This window comes from Dipodomys merriami, unplaced genomic scaffold (assembly GCF_024711535.1).
Source record: "Dipodomys merriami isolate MVZ:Mamm:240054 unplaced genomic scaffold, mDipMer1.0.p SCAF_242, whole genome shotgun sequence".
In the NCBI taxonomy this organism is placed as follows: Eukaryota; Metazoa; Chordata; class Mammalia; order Rodentia; family Heteromyidae; genus Dipodomys; species Dipodomys merriami.
The window spans coordinates 1,247,501-1,269,679 of record NW_027203849.1 but is presented as its reverse complement, the minus strand read 5'-3'; the positions used below and the strand labels follow the sequence as shown (position 1 = coordinate 1,269,679).

General features: G+C 38.1%; 1 protein-coding gene across 4 annotated transcripts in view; it reads right to left on the bottom strand.

Annotated features, from left to right (window-relative positions):
• Positions 1–22,179, bottom strand: part of LOC138835945 (ubiquitin carboxyl-terminal hydrolase 34) — a 205,512-nt gene that overhangs the window by 94,329 nt on the left and 89,004 nt on the right. For all 4 annotated transcript variants that reach the window (XM_070034520.1, XM_070034518.1, XM_070034519.1 and 1 more), the window contains 7 exons: positions 16,268–16,368; positions 15,667–15,876; positions 10,163–10,288; positions 8,137–8,259; positions 7,917–8,000; positions 7,097–7,183; positions 1,739–1,939 (listed from right to left, as the gene is read on the bottom strand). In XM_070034520.1, coding sequence (XP_069890621.1) covers positions 1,739–1,939; positions 7,097–7,183; positions 7,917–8,000; positions 8,137–8,259; positions 10,163–10,288; positions 15,667–15,876; positions 16,268–16,368 — 932 coding nt within the window. The remainder of the gene's footprint in view (positions 1–1,738; positions 1,940–7,096; positions 7,184–7,916; positions 8,001–8,136; positions 8,260–10,162; positions 10,289–15,666; positions 15,877–16,267; positions 16,369–22,179) is intronic.

Here is a 22,179-nt window from a genome sequence, read left to right as displayed (position 1 = left end):
CACTACCAGCTTCCCAAAGAAACAGAAAGTCAAAGATTCTTTGTATACCCAATAACATTGTGACAGGATGTAGGATGACTAGGGTGTCAAACCAAGTGAGATTATGAAATTACAAGGAAGAATGTACTGAGGCTTGAATGTGTTGGGCCCAATTGGAAATCTAAAAGAATGACATTATCAAAAATTAAAAGAGAAAGTGTTTGAGCTGGGATGTAGCTCAGTGACCAAGCCCTTGCCTGACAAGTGCAACAACCTGGGTTCAATCCCCAGTACCAAAAAACAAAAGACCAAACAAACAAACACAAAAAAAACAGATAAAGTGCTGCTGGTAGCTCAAACCTATAATCCTACCTATTTAGGAGGCTGAGATTTGAGGATAATGATTTGAAGCCAACCCAGATAGAAAAGTTCTGAGACATTTTGAGACTCTAATTTCCAATTAAGCACCCAAAAGCAGAAAATAGGTTCAAGTGATAGAGCTCCCACGTTGAGCAAAAGCAAAGGGGACAGCACCCAGATGCTGATTTTTAGTCCTAAATACCAGCACCAGAAAGGAAAAAGTGGGCAAAGTGAAACAATTATAAGCTGTACCTTTCATTAAGATAAACTTTGAACTAAAAAAAATTTAGATGACTTAGTCGCTAGGTTTAGTGTTATGAAAGGCTATACCTCCCCCTGATTCCCCACCAAGGTTTTGAATTCTTTTTTTTTTTGGGGGGGGGAGGGGGGCGGTCAGTGGTAGGGCTTGAACTTGGGGCCTGGGAGCTGTCCCTGAACGCTTTTGCTCAAGGTTAGCACTCCACCACTTTGAGCTACAGCGCCACTTCTGTTTTTCTGTTGGCTAATTGGAATTAAGTCTCATGGACTTTCCTGCCAGGACTAGCTTTGAACAGTGAATCTCACCCTCCTGAGTAACTAGGATTCTAGGTTAAGATACCAGCACCCGGCCTTTTTGCATGCTTCCCTCCCCCCACCAAGGAGTTGTACAAAGGGGATTCAATTTCATTAGTGTAATTATGACAAAGATGCTTCTTGGGCATTTTCACTCCTTCCTTCGTTTCCCATGAATACAATAACTACATTTTCTTACCCTTCTTTCCTCTATTCCTGTGCTCCCATTTGCTTCCCCCCCTCAACCCATACAAATTAAAACAAAACAAAAACAATGTAGAAAAAAATGTTTCTATTTCTTGGATTTATTGTGATAAATAGTACTTTAGATGTCCAGAGGAGTTACATATGTGGATTCCTCCCTTTCATATAACCTCCTTTAGTCAGTTTGTATGTAAATACATGAAAACTCCTGTATAAGTTATTATGTCTAGTTGTATTTTAGATCTATCTTCTACAAACAAGAAAGTGTGCTGGTTGCCTGCTTGAAGAAATAAAAGAGGAGGGATTCAATTTCCTGTGTTGAAATAATAATGAGGTTTCTATTCTCCTGAGTGGGCTCTGATAAACTAAGTATATCAATTTCTAAGTTCAATATATAAACATAAAGTTAGATAATAGTGAAATGGTACATCATGCTTTCATCTCAAATGATGAAGAAAAAAGCACTACCCATCCATCATGATTACCAGTTTAAAATACAGCTTCATTTCAGTTGCTAAGACATGTCATAGTAGAGTATTTCTTATGCAATCAACCATATATTTACTTTTTGAAAACAAAAACACTTTCTCTAAACACAGATGGAATCCATTACTACAATTTAATGTTATCTTCCATATTTTACCTCTGTTAATCGTGGTATATGGAGACCCTTGGCATGATCACCAGCAGCCTTCCTCGATTTGCCAGGCCAGGTTCTTTTCCTATGGCTTTCAGCTATACCAGACCAGGCAAATACATCATGATAAGCTAAATCCAAATCAGATGGATCTACTGCAAACTGGCAGATTAATTTCAGCAAGCAAGCAAGACAGTCTAGCTGCCACTGTGGATAAGAAAAAAATGTCATGTCTCCATTTTCATTAATGAATTAACTATGCAATTTCCAGAATAAAAATCAAAAGAAAAATGATTATTGCTACTAATATGGTATATTAGAAACTCTGCCACTCAAATATTATAGTCACTACCAAATATTGTATTTTTTAAAATCCAGATGCTAAAATAGTAAATACAATGAAATAGAAATGACCCATTAATTTTCACTAAATTGTAATAAAATTGTATTTATTAGATACCTACAGTATTTTTATGGAAAAGTATGACAGTGTTATAATTCAAAAATTACTTTAAATACTTACAAAGAAATAACTTACTCATCAACCAAATATATTTAGAGACAAAGTATTACATATTGATTTTTCACACTTGTAGCATTTACTTTTTACTTTATTCTAAGACCAAAACAATCTTCAATAATTCAAGAAAGGGCTGGGAAGCTGGCTCAGTGGTAGAGTGCTTGCCTTGCATTCATGAGGCCCTGGGTTCAATTCCTCAGCACCACATAAGCAGAAAAAGTCAGAAGTGGTGCTGTGGCTCAATTGGTAGACCACTAGTCTTGAGCCGAAGAGCTGAGAGAGTTCAGGCCCCAGGACCAGCAATTAAAAAAAAAAAAAATCAAGAAAATGGGGCTGGGAAGGTTGCTCAGTGGTAGAGTGCTTCCTTGCATGCCTGAGGCCCTGGGTTCGATTCCTCAGCACCACATAAGCAAAAAGAAAAAAGCCGGAAGTGGCACTGTGGCTCAAGGGGTAGAGTGCTAGCCTTGAGCTGAAGAGCTGAGGGACAGCGCCCAGGCCCAGAGTTTAGGCCCCACGACCGGATCCAAAAAAAAAAAAAAAAAAAAAATCAAGAAAATAACTATTGTTCACTTACCATACACATACTTATAAGAAATATTTCCAAAGGAAAAAAGCTAAGTATTTGGTACAAAAACTCAAATATACAAGGATGTAAAGCTCTTAAATCAAGACACTTTCTTGAAATAAATTATTCAAAATGTCAATTATGTATAAGAACAGTTACAGGGCTTTCATTCATACCATAATCCTTGCCCTCTTGTTTTCCTGCTCCAATATCAAGTAATACTCATAAATTCATTTACCAGGAAAGAGTGTCTTTCTCTCATTAATAGCATAGTATTTTTTAAAATTTTATTATCTTTAAGTTGTTGTACAAAGGTGTTTAAATTCAGCATGTCAGTTTATTAGATTCTAATATATCTTTTTGTATGTTTATGTGCTGGTCCTGAGGCTTGAACTCAGGGTCTGGGCACTGTCCCGGGGCTTTTTTATGCTCACTGGGGCTTTTTTATGCTCACTGCTAGCACAGCTCTACTTCCAGCATTTTTGGTAGTCAATTGGAGATAAGAGGCTCATGAGCATTTCTGCCAGGACTGGTTTGGAAACACCCAATCCTCGGCTTTTAACCTCCTAAGTAGCTAGAATTACAGGTGTAAGCCACAGGTGCCAAGCTGAGTATAATGCATCTTAATCAATGTCACCCTTCCCATCATTCTCCCCAACTCTACCCATCTACCTAAGTTTCTTGATTTCATTTTCACATATATATGATGATTATTACAACTGTATTCACCCACTCTTCCTCTCTCCATTCATTTGTCCTCCTGTTTGACCTCTTGTAGTCCCACTATCATGTTTTAGTTTCCTGCTATTCATTGTTAAACTATAGTTATTCAAACACAAAATGTTAACAGACCCCCATATCTCAACCACTAATGGGGATGTATCCCAGATATGTAAAAGGCATAAGGATTAGTCATCTGGGCCACCCAGAATGTAAACTACTGATGCTAGCTGAAAAGTAATTAAAGCATAAAGAGCTGTAATCATGGCTCAGTAATAGATTAAATTCAAACTCCAGAGCTGAAAAATTTTAAAAAAAGGAACTTTTGTACATTATGGAATGAAAAAGAAAATCTTTGTAAATCACTTGTTAAGGAATAGTATTCAAAATATACAAGGAACTTATACAACTCAATAAAAATGCAACCCAATTAAAAATGGGCAATTGGTCAAATACCAGTGTCTCGTGCCTGTAATCCTGGATACTCAGGAGCCTGAGATCCGAGGATTGAAGTTCTAATCAAGCTAAGGCAGGAAAGTCTATTTGATTCTTATCTCCAACTAGCCACCAAAAAGCCAGAAGTGAAGCTGTGGCTCAAGTGGTACTTTATCCTTGAGCAAAAAAGCTTAGGGACAGAGTCCAGGCCCTAAGTCCAAGCCCCAAGACCAGAAAAAAGGGAAATTGCTAGGCATCACAGGCTCATGACTATAATCCTAGCTACTAAGGAGGTTGAGATCTGAGGATTGCAATTCAAATCCAGTCCAAGCAGGAAAGTCTGTGATACTCTTTTTTTTTTTTTGGGTCCAGTCGTGGGGCTTGAATTCTGCGCCTGGGCACTGTCCCTCAGCAATTTAGCTCAAGGCTAACTCTCTAACACTTGAACCACAGCGCCACTTCCAGCTTTTTTCTTTTTGCTTATGTGGTGCTGAGGAACTGAACCCAGGGCCTCATGCATGCAAGGCAAGCTCTCTACCACTGAGCCACCTTCCCAGAGTTCAGGCCCCACGGACCCCCAAAAAAATGTTTCAGCCAATAAAACATATGAACATATATATACACATGTACTTGAACACACAATGGTCAACAGCAAAGATGTTCAAGATCATTAAGAAAATGAAAGCTTTCACCAGGCATTAGTGGTCTACATCTGTAATCGTAGCTACTCAGGAGGCTGAGACTTGAGGATCACAATTTGATGTCAGCCTGGGCAGGAAAGTACATGAAACTCATTTCCAACAGAAAAAGCCAGAAGTGGTGCTGTGGCTCAAGTGGTAGGAACATCAGCCTTGAGCACAAAAATGCTCAGAAATAGTGATCAGACCCTGAGGATGGGGGGAAGGAGAATGATAACAAATGTTGGCCAAGTATGCTCCTCCCACATATCTGCTTATAAGAATTGAGAAACTGGGTTGTAGGCCTGATTAAAGTGATAGGACATCTGCTTATCAAGTGTGAGGCTCTAGGTTCAAATGCCAGAAGAGCTCCCACAAAAGAGAAAAGTCCTAAAATTTTTCATGTATGCAAATGTTCTAAAATTTGAAATAACCCAAATTATGCTAAGTGAAAAAAGGCAGTCAGTTATAGTTTAGAAAATATTCCAAACAGGTAAATCCATGGATAAGAAAAGTAGATTTAACTGGTTTTGAACAAGGCTGAAAATGAGGAGTAGGGTTTTGTTCTTCAGGGATTTTTTGTTTTTTTGGTTTGTTTTTGTGTATGTGTGCTGGGGCCTGGGCTGAATTCAGGGCCTGGGCCTTTTGCTCAAGGCTAGCACTAGCACTTGAGCTGTAGCTTCACTTCTAGCTTTTTAGTGGTTAATTGGAGAAAAGTCTAATGGACTTTCCTGTTTGGGCTGGCTTTGACTCTTCATACTCAAATCTCAGCCTCCTCAGTAGCTAGGATTATAGTACCATGCTAGGTATGGGATTCTTACTGAGGTGATAACATTGTCCTGAAATGAGATGATGAAAATTGCACAACTTTATGAATTTATAAAATTACTGAAATGTTCATATTAATTGAGAAAATTTCATGGTAAATTAGTTATATCTTAAAAAGAATGGAACAGAGAAATTAACAATAAGATGCAAAAAAAAAAAACCCTCTAGAAGTTTCAAATATTTGACAAAGAAATCTAATAATTGTTGTGTAAGTATTCCTTTATAAGTTACTGCTGTTCAAAACCAGATCTCAAACCAGATATCTGACACTTCTGTTCTTTGGCTGATGTTGTATCACCTGAGCTATACCTCCAACCCTAAAATGTTTTCTTAAAGTATTTTCTTGCTTTTTGGGGGGTTGGTCGTGGGGCTTGAATTCTGGGCCTGACTGCCATCAGTGAGCTCTTCAGCTCAAGGCTAGCGCTCTACCACTTGAGCCACAGTGCCACTTCCAGTTTTCTGGTGATGTTAATTAGAGATAAGAGTCTCATGTACTTTCCTGCCTGGGCTGGTTTTGAACTGTAATCCTCAGACAGCAGCCTCCTGAGTAGCTAGGGTTACCAGCATGAGCCACCGGCACCCGGATCTTTTCTTGCATTGTTGACAGCAGCATTTGATACCAAAGCATTAAAGATTCCCATAATTCAAAGTAACTCTAAAATCCAAGTACTAAGAAATTATTACTTGAATAGTTGATAATGCCAATCTGCTTTATATTTAGCTCAACAAATTGGACTGAGCAGTTTTATATAGTTGTTCTAATGTTCCATATGCAATTTTGTTTTCTGAATACTGAAGAACAGTATTTCTTCAAATTAATACTGATAAAGTACCAGTTTGTTTGAGGACAATACTTGTGTCAAATATTGTAATAAAATTATACATATATGTGTGTAAATATACGCAATATCTAATTTTACAAAAATTTTAAGGTCTTATCTTCAAAGAAACTTAAGACCACACAAATATTAACATACAATTCTATCAATCTGAAGGAAGAATGTTTATAAATTAGTCACAGTTCAGAGTAATGAACTTTAGCCTTTAAGCATTTGTAATACTTTAGCCAGATGCCAATGGTTCACACCTGTAATCACAGCTATTTAGGAGGCTGAGATTGCAGATTTGGATTGGAGGTCAGGCCCAGCAAACACTTGAGACCTCTTCTCAACAAATATCCACGCACAGTAGCATGCAACTGTACACTAGGCTAAGACTGAGTGGGTCACAGGTCCAGGCCAACACAAGCAGAATCTTCAAGATAGTATCTCAATTGATAAAGAGGGTCATATTTTCAGGAGCCTTAGCTACAATGAGAATATATACAGGCAAAAGACTGTCTAAGTGCACACCCAGGCAAGAAGCAAGACTCTATTCAAGCAAGGTTCACAGTAAGCATATCTAATAAGCATAAGGCTAAATACAAATCCCTGTATCACAAGCAAAACAAAAGACACAAGAACTTTTGTTCCATTATAAATTTATGAAATTCTGTGGTTTTTACTACATGCCTCAATCTCCTTTATTACAATGATTTAGCCAAAACTACACTTTGCTAAAATGAAAATGCTCAAATGAGGTAACTAGTAAACTAGTAAAAACAGTGAATTTTCACTTACCACAGTCCAAGATTCCTGATCTTTAGGCTCTAAAATTGCAGAGTTAAAAATTTCTAGTAATTGTTGAAGCCCCCCAGCAGCAACAAACTGTAAGGAATTATAACAAAATTATTAAGAAAAGCTATTATATTAATGTTATTATAACTTGGGTACTGATACAGTTAAGTGAATAGTCATAAAATATGGTATATTTCTATTTATTTGGATGGGGGAGTACTAGTACTCAGGCTTGAACTTACGTTACGGCCTCAAGAGCTTGCTTGGCTTATTACCTGAAGTATATCTCCAGTCCAAGATTTTGCACTTGGACTGGCTTTGAACCCAAGATTATAGGCATGAATCAAATGTGTTCTGCTTAGGATATTACTTTCTTTCAATCATCAAGGTAACTCTTACATAAAATAGTAACATAAAGCTTACTCCCAAAAATAATTTAAAAATATTCTTCTAAGGCTATAGACATGTATTTGTATCTCATTAGCCATTTAATACTACACTGAAATGTGTAATGCAGTATTTCAAAGAGGAATGAAGAGTATTAGTGTTAAAAACAGGAACACTAAGGTATTAATAAGGTGCTAGACATCCTGTCTAGCACCCACCTCATTTTTCTTATGAATGTTTTTTTAATCAATGTTTCTCCTGAAAGAATTAAAAAAAAAAAGAAAAACCAGATGTATTTTCGTGATTAGAGCAAAGAATAATTTTTGAACTATGTTTTAATAGTAATTTCATTTAAAGTAATTGCTTATAGAAGCCAGTTTGGGAAAAATGTGGATACTTTATTTTTACCAATATATCACATAAAGCATGACCATACCTTGCAACTCCAGGAATTTTTACTATTTTCCACCTGATCCTCACTTGAATCATCAGAATCTGGATAAAGGTCACTGTAACTTCCCTGATGGAAAGACAAAAAAAAAAAAATAACAAGTGTGGATAGTAAAAGAAAAAAAATTATTCTAGAATGAAAAGATAATACACTCTAGCTTTCTGAAGATAATACAAAAACTTAATAATAGTGGAACTGAAATTACCGTTGACTCTCTCCTGATTCTTCTGTTAGGTTTTCCCAGGGCTTCGATAATTTCCAGTGCATATAAGAGTTTATGAGCACTTTTAATTTTGAGAAGTTCCTTCCAATTAAGTCCATCATTACTCTTAAATTAAAAAAAGAAAAACAGGTTTCTCAAGCCAAATTACTAAGGCAATGCAAGAGAGAACATACAGAAAGAAATTGGAAATTAACACAGAAATAACATAAACATATAAAGACTATACTTAGCACTAACAGCAGCCTTAAGATGCAATGTTTTTATTTGTCCATTTATTTATGTAGATGCTAGTACCTGGGATTGAACTCAGGTGTGGAAGCTATCTCTTAACTCAAGGCTGGTTCTCTACCACTTCAGTCACCTCTACTTCCAACTTTTTGTTGGTTAACTGGAGATAAAAATCACAGACTTTTCTACTCTGGCTGGCTTTGAATTCAGATCCTCAGATCTCAGCTGTTTGAGTAGAATTAAGACTACAGGTATAAACCACTAGCATCCCAGCTAAAAATACTTATTAAATTTTAAACCAATGCTTAAACCAATAAAATGCAGAAACAGCAGAATGCCAAAATAATTTCTACTTTCAATTTATGAAATGTTATTTTTCATGACGTACTTCTTTCAAATGTTATAAGTAGAGCTACTACTAAATTGCTAGTGCTCAACCACTTTAGTCACAGTACCACTTACAGTGTTTTGATATTTAATTGGAGATACAAGTCTTAAAAGCTTTCCTGCCCAGGCTGGCTTTAAACTAACATTCTCAGATCTCAGCCTCCTGAGTAGCTAGAATTACAAGCCTGAACCACAGATTACAGCCCAGATTACAGCCCCCATCATTTTAGCTTCCAAACAAAACATCAGCGATATAATATCTCTAAAATAGTGCAATAGGGTCCCAAATAAAGATAACATGTAGCATAACACTAGAATACTTGTTTTCCATTTATTCCACAAGACTCTACTAGCTATGCACAAAGAATCCCCTCATTAGATAGAGCATTTATTAATAATTTAAAAAACATCTTTACAAAGGGAACAAAATTTACAATATGTGATGGGATTGTATTAGGGTGACACTAAGTTCTAATTAGTAATTGACTAATTTTCCCATACTTTTTTTTTTTTTGGGTCCGGTCATGGGGCCTGAACCCTGGGCCTGGGCGCTGTCCCTCAGCTCTTCAGCTCAAGGCTAGCACTCTACCACTTGAGCCACAGAGCCACTTCCGGCTTTTTTTCTTTTCTTTTCTTTTTTTTTTTTTGGTCCAGTCGTGGGGCCTGAACTCTGGGCCTGGGCACTGTCCCTCAGCTCTTCAGCTCAAGGCTAGCACTCTACCACTTGAGCCACAGCACCACTTCCGGCTTTTTTCTTTTTGCTTATGTGGTGCTTAGGAATTGAACCCAGGGTCTCATGCATGCAAGGCAAGCGCTCTACCACTGATTCACCTTCCCAGCCCCTTCCATACTTCTTTTAGTCAGCTTGTATATGTATCTAATAAGCATTCCACCAAAGTTTGTTTTTAGCTAATACTACTTTGTGTGTCAAAAAATATATCCAAAACATTTAATTAAGCTGGGTGCTGGTGGGTCACACCTGTAACCCTAACTACTCAGGAGGCTGAGATCTAAGGATCTCAGTTCAAATCCAGCTGAGCCAGGAAAGTTCATGAAACCCTTATTGCCAATTACATTTTTTAAAAAAAAGGCCAGAAGTAAAGCTGTGGTTCAGTGGTAGATTATTAGCCTTGAGCACAAAAGCTCCAGGACAGTGCCTAGGCCTTAAGTTCAAGCCCCAGGACTAGCACCAAAAATAAAAAAAACAAATCCTTTGTAATGCAATTAACTTATGTGACCCAAGTTCACTAAGTAAGGAAACTACAACAAACAAGATGGTCATTACATTCAAATTCACGAATACTATGAGTCAACAAATGATCTCATATACTGCCCGTAGGAACGTAAAATAATAACTTTCTTCCAAACATTAGAAAAAGTTTTGCAAGCTCACCTGTTCATCTGAGATATTTTGGAATGCCATCAGCATATTTGGACACGTAGGAAGAAGCATCAGCAGCTCCCAGACACGCCTAGATAGATTTTCTGCATGAAGATGAAGTTCCTCACATCTCAAGCTCTACACAAATAAGAACAATTGCTTTATCAATACAGATCATGAAAAAAATTAAACTTAACTTCTGCATAAAAATCATTATCAAATTGTTAATTTCTAGCCCAACATTTTAAATATCTGAAATTTGCTACATGTTAAATAAAATGCATTCAAGTAAATGAAGTCATATCAAAACAGCACTTTTTCAATATCTTATGAGTGTTTAGAACAGTATTCCACAAAGGTTAACCACTTTCCTCAGAAAAGTTTTCAAACAAGTGAAATCATCTATTTCATAAGGCCATTCACCTATTTCTAGAATTTCTAGACCATCACCTATTTCTTCTTTGTAGATCACTAGTATAACCCACAAACGATATGTGGGTAAATTAAATTTCTTGACCTGGATTTGTGAGCTAAGATTAGATGAAAACAAACAATTTTAAAGAACCACTTGTTGTCATTAAAACCAGTAAGTCAGTAAGTAGGTAAGCCAGGTGGTAAAACAAAATTTAAAAAAAAAAAAAAGGTTTCAGAAGTCACATACGAAAAAAACAAAGAAGTGTCCTTCCTTGCCCAAAGGGGTAACAAATAGCAAAAGATAACATTTACAGTTAACAGTTTTGGTATTTCCCAATGAGCATAAATTTATTATTATATTACTGTTAGTACTGAAATAATGATATTTTAGTATAATACACACTAAAAGATGCTAATGTAGCCAGGCGCAGGTGGCTCACACTTGTAATCCTAGCTACTCAGGAGGCTGAGATCTGAAGATCATGGTTCAAAGCCAGCCCGGGCACGGAAGTTCGAGAGACTCTTATCTCCAATTAACTACCAGAAAACCAAAAGTGGTGCTATGGCTCAAGTGGTAGAGCCTTGATCTGAAGAGCTCAGTGACAGTACCCAGAGTTTAAGCCCCATGACTGGCAAAAAAAAGATACGAAAGAATTATTAATATCTATAAAGAGCAACTAAGTTATTTTGGCATAATATTTTTATAAAGATAGTGTACAGTCATCCCTCTGTTAACTGTGGAGACTATACATAGATACCAAAGTCTACAAGTGCTCAAGTCCCTTAATATAAAAGCATGTAACAAAGCTAGACATGGCAGCACACACCTAATAATCCCATCACTTAGCAGTTTGAAGCAGGAGGACCTTGAGTTCAAGGCCAGCCAGGGCTACACAGCAAAACCCTGTCTCCAAATATAAAACAAAAATAGTATAGCATAAAATCTCTATACATTCTCCCATACACATTGAATCATTACAATATATAATACAATATAAATACTTTTTTGTTTTTTTGGTCAGTTGTGGGGCTTGAACTCTGAGCCTGGGAACTGTCCCTCAGCTCTTCAACTCAAGGCAAGTACTCTACCACTTGGGCCATAACACTATTTCCTGTTTTCTGGTGGTTTACTGGAGATAAGAGTCTCATGGACTTTCTTGCCCAGGCTGGCTTTGAACCTTGATCCTCAGATCTCAGCCTCCTGAGTAGCGAGGATTATAGGTGTGAGCCACCAGCGCCCAGCCAATATAAGTATCTTTACACTACATAATGCTTAGAGGTTCAGTGACAGGGCAAAAAATCTATGCGTTCAACACAGATCCTATATACTTTTTCAAATATTTCCACTTGTTAGTTGGGTCAATCTGTGAATGTAGAAGCTTTTATGTAGGACTAGCTACACATGAAAGGCAAGAAAATTTTAGACCAGGAGTTTTAAGGTGAATTTGACCTTTCACAGGCCTGATAAAACTCAAGCAATACCTGAGTATTACTCTTTGGACTTGTGAAAGTTCCTCCCTAAAACAAGTCTACCCCTTTGTTAACAGATTTCTTTAAAAACATTTTAAAAAGAAAGTGAGACTGAACTCCAAACCAGAAAAGATTCTGAAGGAATGCATAATTAGGTTGTGCATTCACTGAAAGGCCTTACAGTATGATTACACACATTAAGTGTCCTGTAAATAGATAGATCCTTCTGCATGAAATGTTTTTCTTCAGGTTTAGGCTGTAATCGAATTATCACAAAGGCTTATTACCCGGTCCTATTACTTTGGGTCTTTATTTTCTCTAATGAATCTTCCCTGTTAACACCACCTAAGGTTTATCTCTTCAAAGCTACTACAAAAAAATCTCATACTCTCACCAATTCACATAATGTCCTCTGAAGTACTGAGATAATCTATACAACTTCTCATTCTGTTACAACATCTGAATTACTCTATCTACACTGATGTTTTACAAATGTATCATTTGCCTTTCTGTAAATCTGTAATACCTTATCTTTACTCCTACCAACAGTAGGTATATTCTGGAATTCTCAGCTTGAGAAAAAGTCTCATATTATGCTTATGCTAGCTTCAAACCGTAATCCTCTGGAACTCAGATTCTCATGTAGCTAGAATTATAGACATGAAGACTTGTGTCAACCTTATGTATTATAAAATACATAGAATTTAGTATTTGTGGCATAAAAAACATCAGGAAACAAGACAAGTGCCACTTATAGGTTATTCCACATGAACAAAAGGACAATTTCTTAAAAATGTATTCCAAGAGAAACAAGTGGATAAGAGGACTCAGTAACTACATTCATGATCAAACAAATCAAGAGAAACATGGAAGATTAGTGAACATTTTAAAAGAGCAGTACCATAACAAGGAAAATTATAGATGCACAACAATACTTAGTAGTCTCACAACAATACTTAGTAGTAGATTGTCATTTATTAGTTAAGAAATGAGAAAGAACAAGATCTTAGGATAAGTCATTTTCAAAATGCCAGCACGGAGGCTTACACGTATAATCTCAGCTACTTGGGAGGCTGAGATCTGAGGACCATGATTTGAAGCCAACCCGTACAAAAAAGTCCTTGAAACTCTTTTTTTTTTTTTTTTTTTGGGGGGGGGGTCCGGTCGTGGGGCCTGAACTCTGGGCCTGGGCACTGTCCCTCAGCTCTTCAGCTCAAGGCTAGCGCTCTACCACTTGAGCCACAGCACCACTTCCGCCTTTTTCTGTTTATGTGGTGCTGAGGAATAGAACCCAGGGCTTCATGCATGCAAGGCAAGCGCTCTACAACTGAGCCACCTTCCCAGCCCCCCTTGAAACTCGTATCTCAATTAACCTGCAAAAAAGAGGGAATAGGTGAGGTCCAATTAGCAGAGGGCCAGTCTTGAGAGAAAAAACTAAGGAAGAGCTTGAGGCTCTTCCCAGTATAAGAACAAAAAGAAAAAAAAGTCAGTGACTCACACCTGTAATCCTAGCTACCTCAAGAGGCTGAGATCTAAGAATTGTGGTTTGAAGCCAGCCCATACAGAAAAGTCCATGAAACTCTTATCTCCAATAAACAACTCAGAAAATACTGGAAGTGGTGCTGTGGCTCAAGTAGAACACTAGCTTTAAGTGAAAAGACTCTTTGGAACAGTGCTTGGGCCCTGAATTCAAGCCCCAGGACTGGCCAAAAAAAAAAAAGAAAAAGAAAAAGAAAAAAGGAAGTAATTTCTAGCCTGGTATGTTGAAATATGCCAGTAAACCTAGCATTTGTAAGGGCTAGGCAAGAAGGTTATAAATTCATGAAAAGCCTGAGCAAAAAAGTGAGATCTCATTTCAAAACAAAAATTTAACAACCACCAAAAAACGAAACAAAAATACTAACTCACAAGCCTACTTCAGAGAACCTTTTCTGAGATGAATTAATATTCCTCGAGCATCCATACTTTATCCCAAATGGAATTCACCTAACGTTATTCATTCAGAAAACCAATACCAGCTGGGTGAGCACTGTTGCCTGATGTCTACTAGCTACTCAGAGGCTGAGATCTGAGAATCACAATTCAAAGACAGACCAAGGAAGAAAGTCCATGAGACTCTTATTCTCCAATTAACCATCAGAAAACCAGAAGTACATCTATGGCTCAAAGAAGTACAGCATTAGCTTTAAGCAAAAGAATCTCAGGGTCAGTAGTCAGGCCTTGAGTTTAAGCCCCATGACCATTCCATTCCTATGTTTTCCATCTTGAATCCTCATTTCTCCTCTACCTCTCAATCTACCACCAATTAACTTTGTTTTTGCCTGCTTTTCACGTATTTCCACTGCCACCATCCAATTCTTGGGCACGGTCAACTCATTCCTGTACTTACTAATGAAATTTGTTACTACCTTTGATACTGTTGCAAGCAAATTAATGAAAACTCAGAACATGTGAATCTACCTCTGCTTAAGATCCTTTCATTTTAGTTAAAAGTAAAATGGAGAACTGCTGTAGGACCCACAAGTCAAATATATTTCACTTTGCTTATCTTTTCAATCTCATCCTTCTCATTCTATTCATTTCCAATTATCCATATTTTTCTAATTATCTTAATATTACCTCCCCCCCACCCCCCCCCCAAGTTCTGGGGCTTGAACTCAGGGCCTAGATGCTACCTCTGACCTTTTTGATTTAAAGCTAGTACTCTATGACTTGAGCCAAAGACCCACTTTCAGCTTTTTTGGTGCTTAATTGGAGATAGTCTTACAGAATTTCCTGCAAGAGCTGGCTTTCAAATGCAATCTCCTGATCTCAGTCTCCTGAGCAGGTAGAATGTAGTTATAAGCAATAGGTACCCAGTTCATAACACCTTTATATATTATAGTATTTAAGAATAAAATTGCTGCTGGATATGGTGGTATATGCACTCAGAAAGCTGAGTCAGGAGGATCATAAGCTCACTACTAGCACTGGCTTACATAGTAAAACCTTAATTAAACAAAACATTAGAATGCGATATACAGATCACTTCTCCTTTTCAATTAGCTCAGGCTACAGAGTCTCATAGAAACCTTCTCACATCAAAAAATTCACAAATTATTTCTTATATCTATCTATACTGTTCTAACAATATTATGACAGGTTTCAGTTTAGCATCTATTTCTATACTGAACTGCCACACAGTTAGTTTACTTGAAACAGTTAAGAATTTCCATTATCAATGTCTCCCACACAGGATTTGACAAAGGGTAAAAATGGAACTATTTTGACCATCCTGTAAACAATACTTTTTAAAAATGGCATTTAAAAAAAATGAAACAACTAACTCCAGTCTGCCAAAGATCAAGTGGGACAGGACCATATGCTGAGTTAAAGCCTCAAAATGGGCACATGCATGCGCACATGTACACACATGTATACACACACACACACACACACACACACACACACACAAACACACACACACACACACACTTACAAACAGTATTCCTGAATCACATTAAACACTTAAAAGTTAACCGATAATTAATCTGGTTCCTAGACTTCCTCTTTAAGATGTTCCTAAGAACATTATTTTTCTCTCAACCTAAAGATGAGACAAGATTTGTAGAAAAGAAATCTAATAGAGTCACCTCACTATCATCCACTGCCACTTTTCCTGAGGGCGGTTTGAATGTTGCAAGCATTTCTAGCAAATCAAATAGAGTAGTTAAGTGAGGCTCTTGTAAAAGCAAAAGCATTGGAATGTTGTCCTTCTGAGGGGGTGGCAAGCAAGATGCAGGTAGTTGAACACCTTCCCCTTTTCTTTCTCTTCTTGGTGCACCCAAAGATACAAACACCATCTAAAAAAAAAAGAGGAGAAATAGGGGGAAAAGTTACACTTATCAAGTTTTTCTTCAATAAATCAACTAAATAACCTTCCTTAAAATTTTAATGTAAGGGGCTAGGGATGTGACTTAATGGTAGAGTACTTGCTTAGCATATATAAAGCTCTAGGTTCAATTCCTCAGTAACACATAAACAGAAAAATCTGGAAGTGGCGCTGTGGCTCAAGTGGTAGATTGCTAGCCTTGAGCAAAAGAAGCTCAGGAATAGTGCCTACGCCCTGAGTTCAAGCCCTAGGACTAGAAAAAAAATTAATACAAGTAGTAAGAACTACATTTAAAATAAAAGACTTTTGACTATTAAATTATGGACAGATAATTGAAATTAAATTACAATTTATTTATGTACCTGCATATCCTTAAAACCAAGCTCATGAAGTGCTTTTTCATCATAATCTGTTGTTAACTCATGTCCAGATGAAATCATCCTGACAGGTCCCATGAGGCCACCTTAAAAATAGAAAAAGTAAATTTTTTATAAGTTAATTTATTTGATAAAAAGAAAAGATAGAGTGAATAAACCCCATGTATATTAACCATAAGGATAGTTCTTGAAGAGTATTATACTTGAGGCAAGTGGATATAGTACTACCATATACATATATTTTATAATTACCTTTTTTCTGCAGATTAGTAAGAAAATTAGAAAAAAATGAATATGTTCTAGAAAGATTTTGTTTTTTCATCAATTTCCCTTTGTTAGAATTGCTGTGTAACTATTCCTTTACCATTATTTCTAAGTCCCACTTTTTACTTACTAAAATAACCAAATATATCATTGCTGATCTTAGCAGTATTAAAATATTAGTGACCTGGGGCTGGGAAGATGGCTCGGGGTAGAGTGCTTGCCTTGCATGCGTGAGGCCCTGGGTTTGATTCCTCAGCACCACATAAGCAGAAAAACTCGGAAGTAGCATTGCGGCACAAGTGGTAGAGTGCTAGCCTTGAGCTGAAGAGCTCAGGGACAGCGCCCAGCCCCAGAGTTCAGGTCCCACAACCAACAGAAAAACAAACAAACAATAAAATATTAATGATCACCGGGCGCTGGTGGATCACACCTGTAATCCTAGCTACTCAGGAGGCTAAGATCTGAGAATCGTGGTTCAAAGCCAGCCCAGGCAGGAAAAGTCCATAAAACTCTTATCTCCAATAAACCACCGGAAAAAACCGGAAGTGGCACTGTAGCTCAAGTGGTAGAGCGCTAGCCTTGAGCTGAAGAGCTGAGGGACAGTGCTCTGGCGCAGAGTTCAAGCCTCACAACCGACCAAAAAATAAATAAATAAAAATAAAAAAATAAAATAAAATATTAATGATCAGGGCTGGGAACACTGCTTAGTGGAAGAGTGCTTGCCTAGCATGCATGAAGCCCTGGGTTCGATTCCTCAGTATCACATAAACAGAAAAAGCTGGAAGTGGAGTTGTGGTTCAACTGGTAGAATGCTAGTCTTGAGCAAAAGAAGTCCAGGGGCAGTGCCCAGGCCTTGAGTTCAAGCTCTAGGACTGGCAAAAGATCATCATCATCATCATCATCATCATCATCATCATCAATCAGTAATATAAGTTGGGTACCAGTAGCTCATATGCATAATCCTATCTACTTGGAAGGGTGAGACTACCTATTTTAGACCAGCCCAGGCAGAAAAGTTCACAAGTCCCTCTTCTCAACCTTAGCAGGCACACTGCCATACCTGTTATTGGGAGGCTGAGACTGGGAGGACCTTAATGGAGGTAACCTGAATATACTGGCACTCCTTGTCAGTAAAGCAACTATGAAAGCCTAAAATAAGCTACTGTGGTCCAGGTACTCATTGCAGGAAAGAACACTCATCTTAAAATAACCAACAAAGAACAGGGTGGGACACGTGGCTCAGTAGCAGATCACCTGCCTAACCAGTATAAAGCCCTGAGTTCAACCCCCAGTACTACAAGATAACAACAGTAATAGCAATACCAAGTTGGTTTGTTTGAGTCAGTAAGTTGCTCTCAAAAAATCAACTCAGAAGCCAGGCACTGGTGGCTCACGTCTGTAATACTAGCTACTCAGGAGGTTGAGATCTGAGGATTGTGGTTCAAAGCCAGGCCGGGCAGGAAAGTCCATGAGACTTATCTCCAATTAACCACCAGAAAACTGGAAAGGCCCTGTGGCTCAAGTAGTAGAGTGCTCGCCTTGAGCTGCAGAGCTCAGGAACAGCACCCAGGCCCAAAATTCAAGCCCCATGACTGATCCCCCCTCCCCCAAAATCAACTCAGATTGGTGGTTTACTTTTAACTTTGAATTCCATTTCTTCTAAGACAGATCTATAGTTTATGTTCATGACAAGTATCATAGTCTGAATAATATCCGTGTGCCCCCAAACCTGATGTATTGAAATTCTGGATTTGAACTCAGGATCTTGTTCTTTACTTATATTTGGATGGGGTTGGACTTTATACTTGAACTAGGCTGGACTACATTTCTCTTACTTATTCTTCCTGTTATCACTGAGATGACAAGCATACACCACTGTTTCTAGCCACTGGACAAGATAACACTCTCGAAAACCTTTTTTTTTTTTGGCCTGACAAACCCAAACCTCAAACTGCAATTCCTTGTGGATGTCTCCCAAGCAACCAGGATTACAAAATTATGGTACCACATATGGCCATATGTTTTAACCTTTAACCATCAAGGTTATAACATTTGGAGGAGTCTTTGGAAGTATACAAGGTCATGAAGGTACTACCCTAATGAATGGGATTAGTGTCCATATCAAAGAGACTCTAGGGGATTGATTATGCTTGCTCCTTTCTGAATTTATGTGAGGTCATATTCAGAAGTCATCATCTATGAAAAAAACAAACCTTCAATAATCCTCTTCTATATCCTTCATCTTAGATGTCTCAGCCTCCACAACTATAAGAACTAAATTTCTATTGTGTATAAAATACTCAGTTTATGAGATTTTGCTATAGCAACCTGGATGATTATAATAATATTGTTGATGTTCATTACAATGGATGAACCAGATTATATAATAAATCATAGCACTTTCTATCATTTAATACTTTTAAAAAGGTATTTTTCTTTTTGTGATATTTAGGGCCTCATACTTGCTAGAAAGGCACTCTAACACTTAAGCCACAACCCCAATGTTTTGTTTTTTTTTTTAAAAACATAATTGTGATTCCTTGACAGTTCTAGAAAGACTGTGAGAAAAAGCCTTAATGTACCCAAGTGCAGAGGTGTGTAGTCCATAATCTTACCTACTCAGGAAGCAGAGATCAGGACTGTGCTTCAGTGCCAGTCCAGGAAAAAAGTGTGTGAGACATCATCTCAATCATTAAAAAGTTGAGTATGATAGTATGAGTCTGTTATCACAGCTGTGTGGGAATTGTAAATAGGAGGATCGTGACCCAGGCTGACTGAGGCACAGAGGCAAAACCCTATTCTCATAAACAACCACAGTAGAAATGACTGGAGACATGGCTCAAGTGGTAGAATATTTGCCTGGGTCAGCTTTGAGCTTTGATTCACAGATCTCAGCTTTCAGAGTAGCTAAAATTGTATATAGGCAAGATTCTTATCAGAAATCTTGGCAGCAATATAATGGTAATATTTGCAAAATCTTAAAGAAAGAAAAACAAAAGTTGTGGTCTATACCTCTAGATATAGTAAAAGTACTCTTCAAAAAAAAAGGCAAGGAGCTGGGAAGGTGGCTCAGTGGTAGAGTGCTTGCCTTGTATGCATGTAGCCCTGTGTTTCATTACTCAGCACCACATAAGCAGAAAAAGCTGGAAGTGGTGCTGTGGCTCAAGGGGTAGAGTGCTAGCCTTGAGCTGAATTGCTGAGGAACAGCGCCCAGGTCCAGAGTTCAGGCCCATGACATACATACATACATACATACATACATACATACATACATACATACATACATACAGGCAAGCTGGGTGCGGCCCATGACATACATACATACATACATACATACATACATACATACATACATACATACAGGCAAGCTGGGTGCTGGTGGCTCACACCTGTAAGCCTAGCTACCTCAGGAGGCTGAGATCTAAGGATCCTGCCAGCCCAGGCAGGAAAGTCCGTAAGACTCTCCAATTAAGCACCAGAAAACCAGAAGTGGGGCTGTGGCTCAAGTGGTAGAGTTCTAGCCTTGAGCTGAAGGACAGCACCCAGGCCCAGAGTTCAGGCCCCATGACCAGACTGCCACCCCCCCACCCCCAAAAAGGTAGATCAAGCCAGGTACCAGTGGTTTACGCCTGTAATTATAGCTACTCAGGAGGCTGAGATCTGAGGATCATGGTTCAAAGCCAGCCCAGGCAGAAAATTAAATGAGACTCTTATGTCCAGTTAACCACCAGAAGACCAGTAGTGGCGATGTGGCTCAAGTGGTAGCGCACTTGCCTTGAGCTGAAGAGGTGAAGGACAGCACCCAGGCCCAGAGTTCAAGCCCCATGACCAACCAAAAAAGAAAGAGAGAGAGAGAGAGAGAGAGAGAGAGAGAGAGAGAGAGAGAGAGAGAAACAGAGAAACAGAGAAACAGAGAAAGAGAGAAACAGAGAGAGAGAGAGAAAGAGAGAGGAAAGGAGGGAGGGAAGGAAGAAAGCAAGGAACGAAGGAAAGAGTTACATAGATGCAAGCCATATTAATCATAGAAAAGTACTGGATACTAAATGAGTTATTAGCTCAACCATCAATATAAAAGTATTATACTGTTAAAAGGGAAAACATAAAAAAGAAAAGTTCTATAACCACACGAAAACATTTTTCCAGACTGAAAGACATACACATGTGCCACACTGAAAGGTCCAAGTAATACCTGATTATTAAAGGACCCACAATTATTTAAAATAGATTTGTATTTGGGGCCAGACTGTAAAAAGTCTTAGCATTATGGACAAGATTAATTACAGGATATAAGAGAAAATATAAAAACAATTGAAAATAGCCTGGCTTCCTGAGTCTTAAAAGCAACATTGAAGCTGGGTGCTGGTGGCTCTCCTGTAATCCTAGCTATTCAGGAGGCTGAGATCTGAGGATCACAGTTCAAAGCCAGCCCGGGGCACGAAAGTCTGTGACACTCTTATCTCCAATAAACCATTAGAAAACCAGAAGTGGCGCTGTGGCTCAAATGGTAGGGCACTCGCCTTGAGCTGAAGAGCACAGGGACAGCGCCCGAGCCCAGAATTTAAGTCCCACGACTGACCAAAAAAAAAAAAAAAAAGCTACAGTGACCAATTCTTTTGAAATTGTGAAACAAAGGACAGGCGCTAGTGGCTCAAGCCTGTAATCCTAGATACTCAGGAGGCTGAGATTTGAAGATTGTGGTATTGTGGTTCAAAACCAGCCAGGGCAGGAAAGTCTGCAAGACTCTGATCTCCAATAGAACACCAGAAACTGGAAGTGGCGCTGTGACTCAAGTGGTAGAGCATAGCCTTGAGCTGAGGGACAGTGCCCAGGCCCAGAGTTCAAGCCCCATGACGAACAAAAAAAAAAAAAAAAAAGTCTGAAACAAAATTACTTCCAACCTAGAAGTTTATTACTTTTTTTCCTGTTATTGTAAAGGTGATATACAGAGAGGTTATAGTTACATAAGTCAGGAAATGCATACAATGCAGAGTTTGTTCCTTTTTTTTTTGTCTGTTGTAGGGCTTAAACCCAGGGCCTGGTTGCTATCCCTGAGCTCTTTTTTGCTCAAGGTTAGCACTCTACCACTTTGAGCCACAGCTCTACTTTTGGTTTTCTGGCACTGCATTATATTATAGGAGATGAAAATGGAAAAAAAAAAAAAGTGAAAAAAATGATACTAGAAACAAGATATCACTGCTGTGTGCTAGACTCAAGAGTAAAATCAGTAAGAATATGTATTTTTAAAGACATAAGGATTTTCATCATTAAAAACCCTGCTGCCATCACAGTAGGTTTTTTTTCTTTAAGAAAAGCATGGACAATTAACTTGGTTCAGATTGTCTATACCAAGAAAATTCTTTTTTTCTTTTTCTTTATTTTGGTTTGTTTTTTCAGTATGGGAGTTTGAACTCAACGCCTCAGACTTGTTAGGCAGGCAGCACTACTATCTGAGCCATATTTCTAGTCTTACCAGGACTGTTTTAATAAGAGTTATTAAGCCAGGTGCCAGTGGTTCATGCCTTTAATTCTAGCCACTCTGAGGACGGAGATTTGAAGACAGCCCAGACAGGAAAGTCTCTGAGATTCTTATCTCCAATAAAACTATCAAAAAGCCAGAAACAGAGTTATGCCTC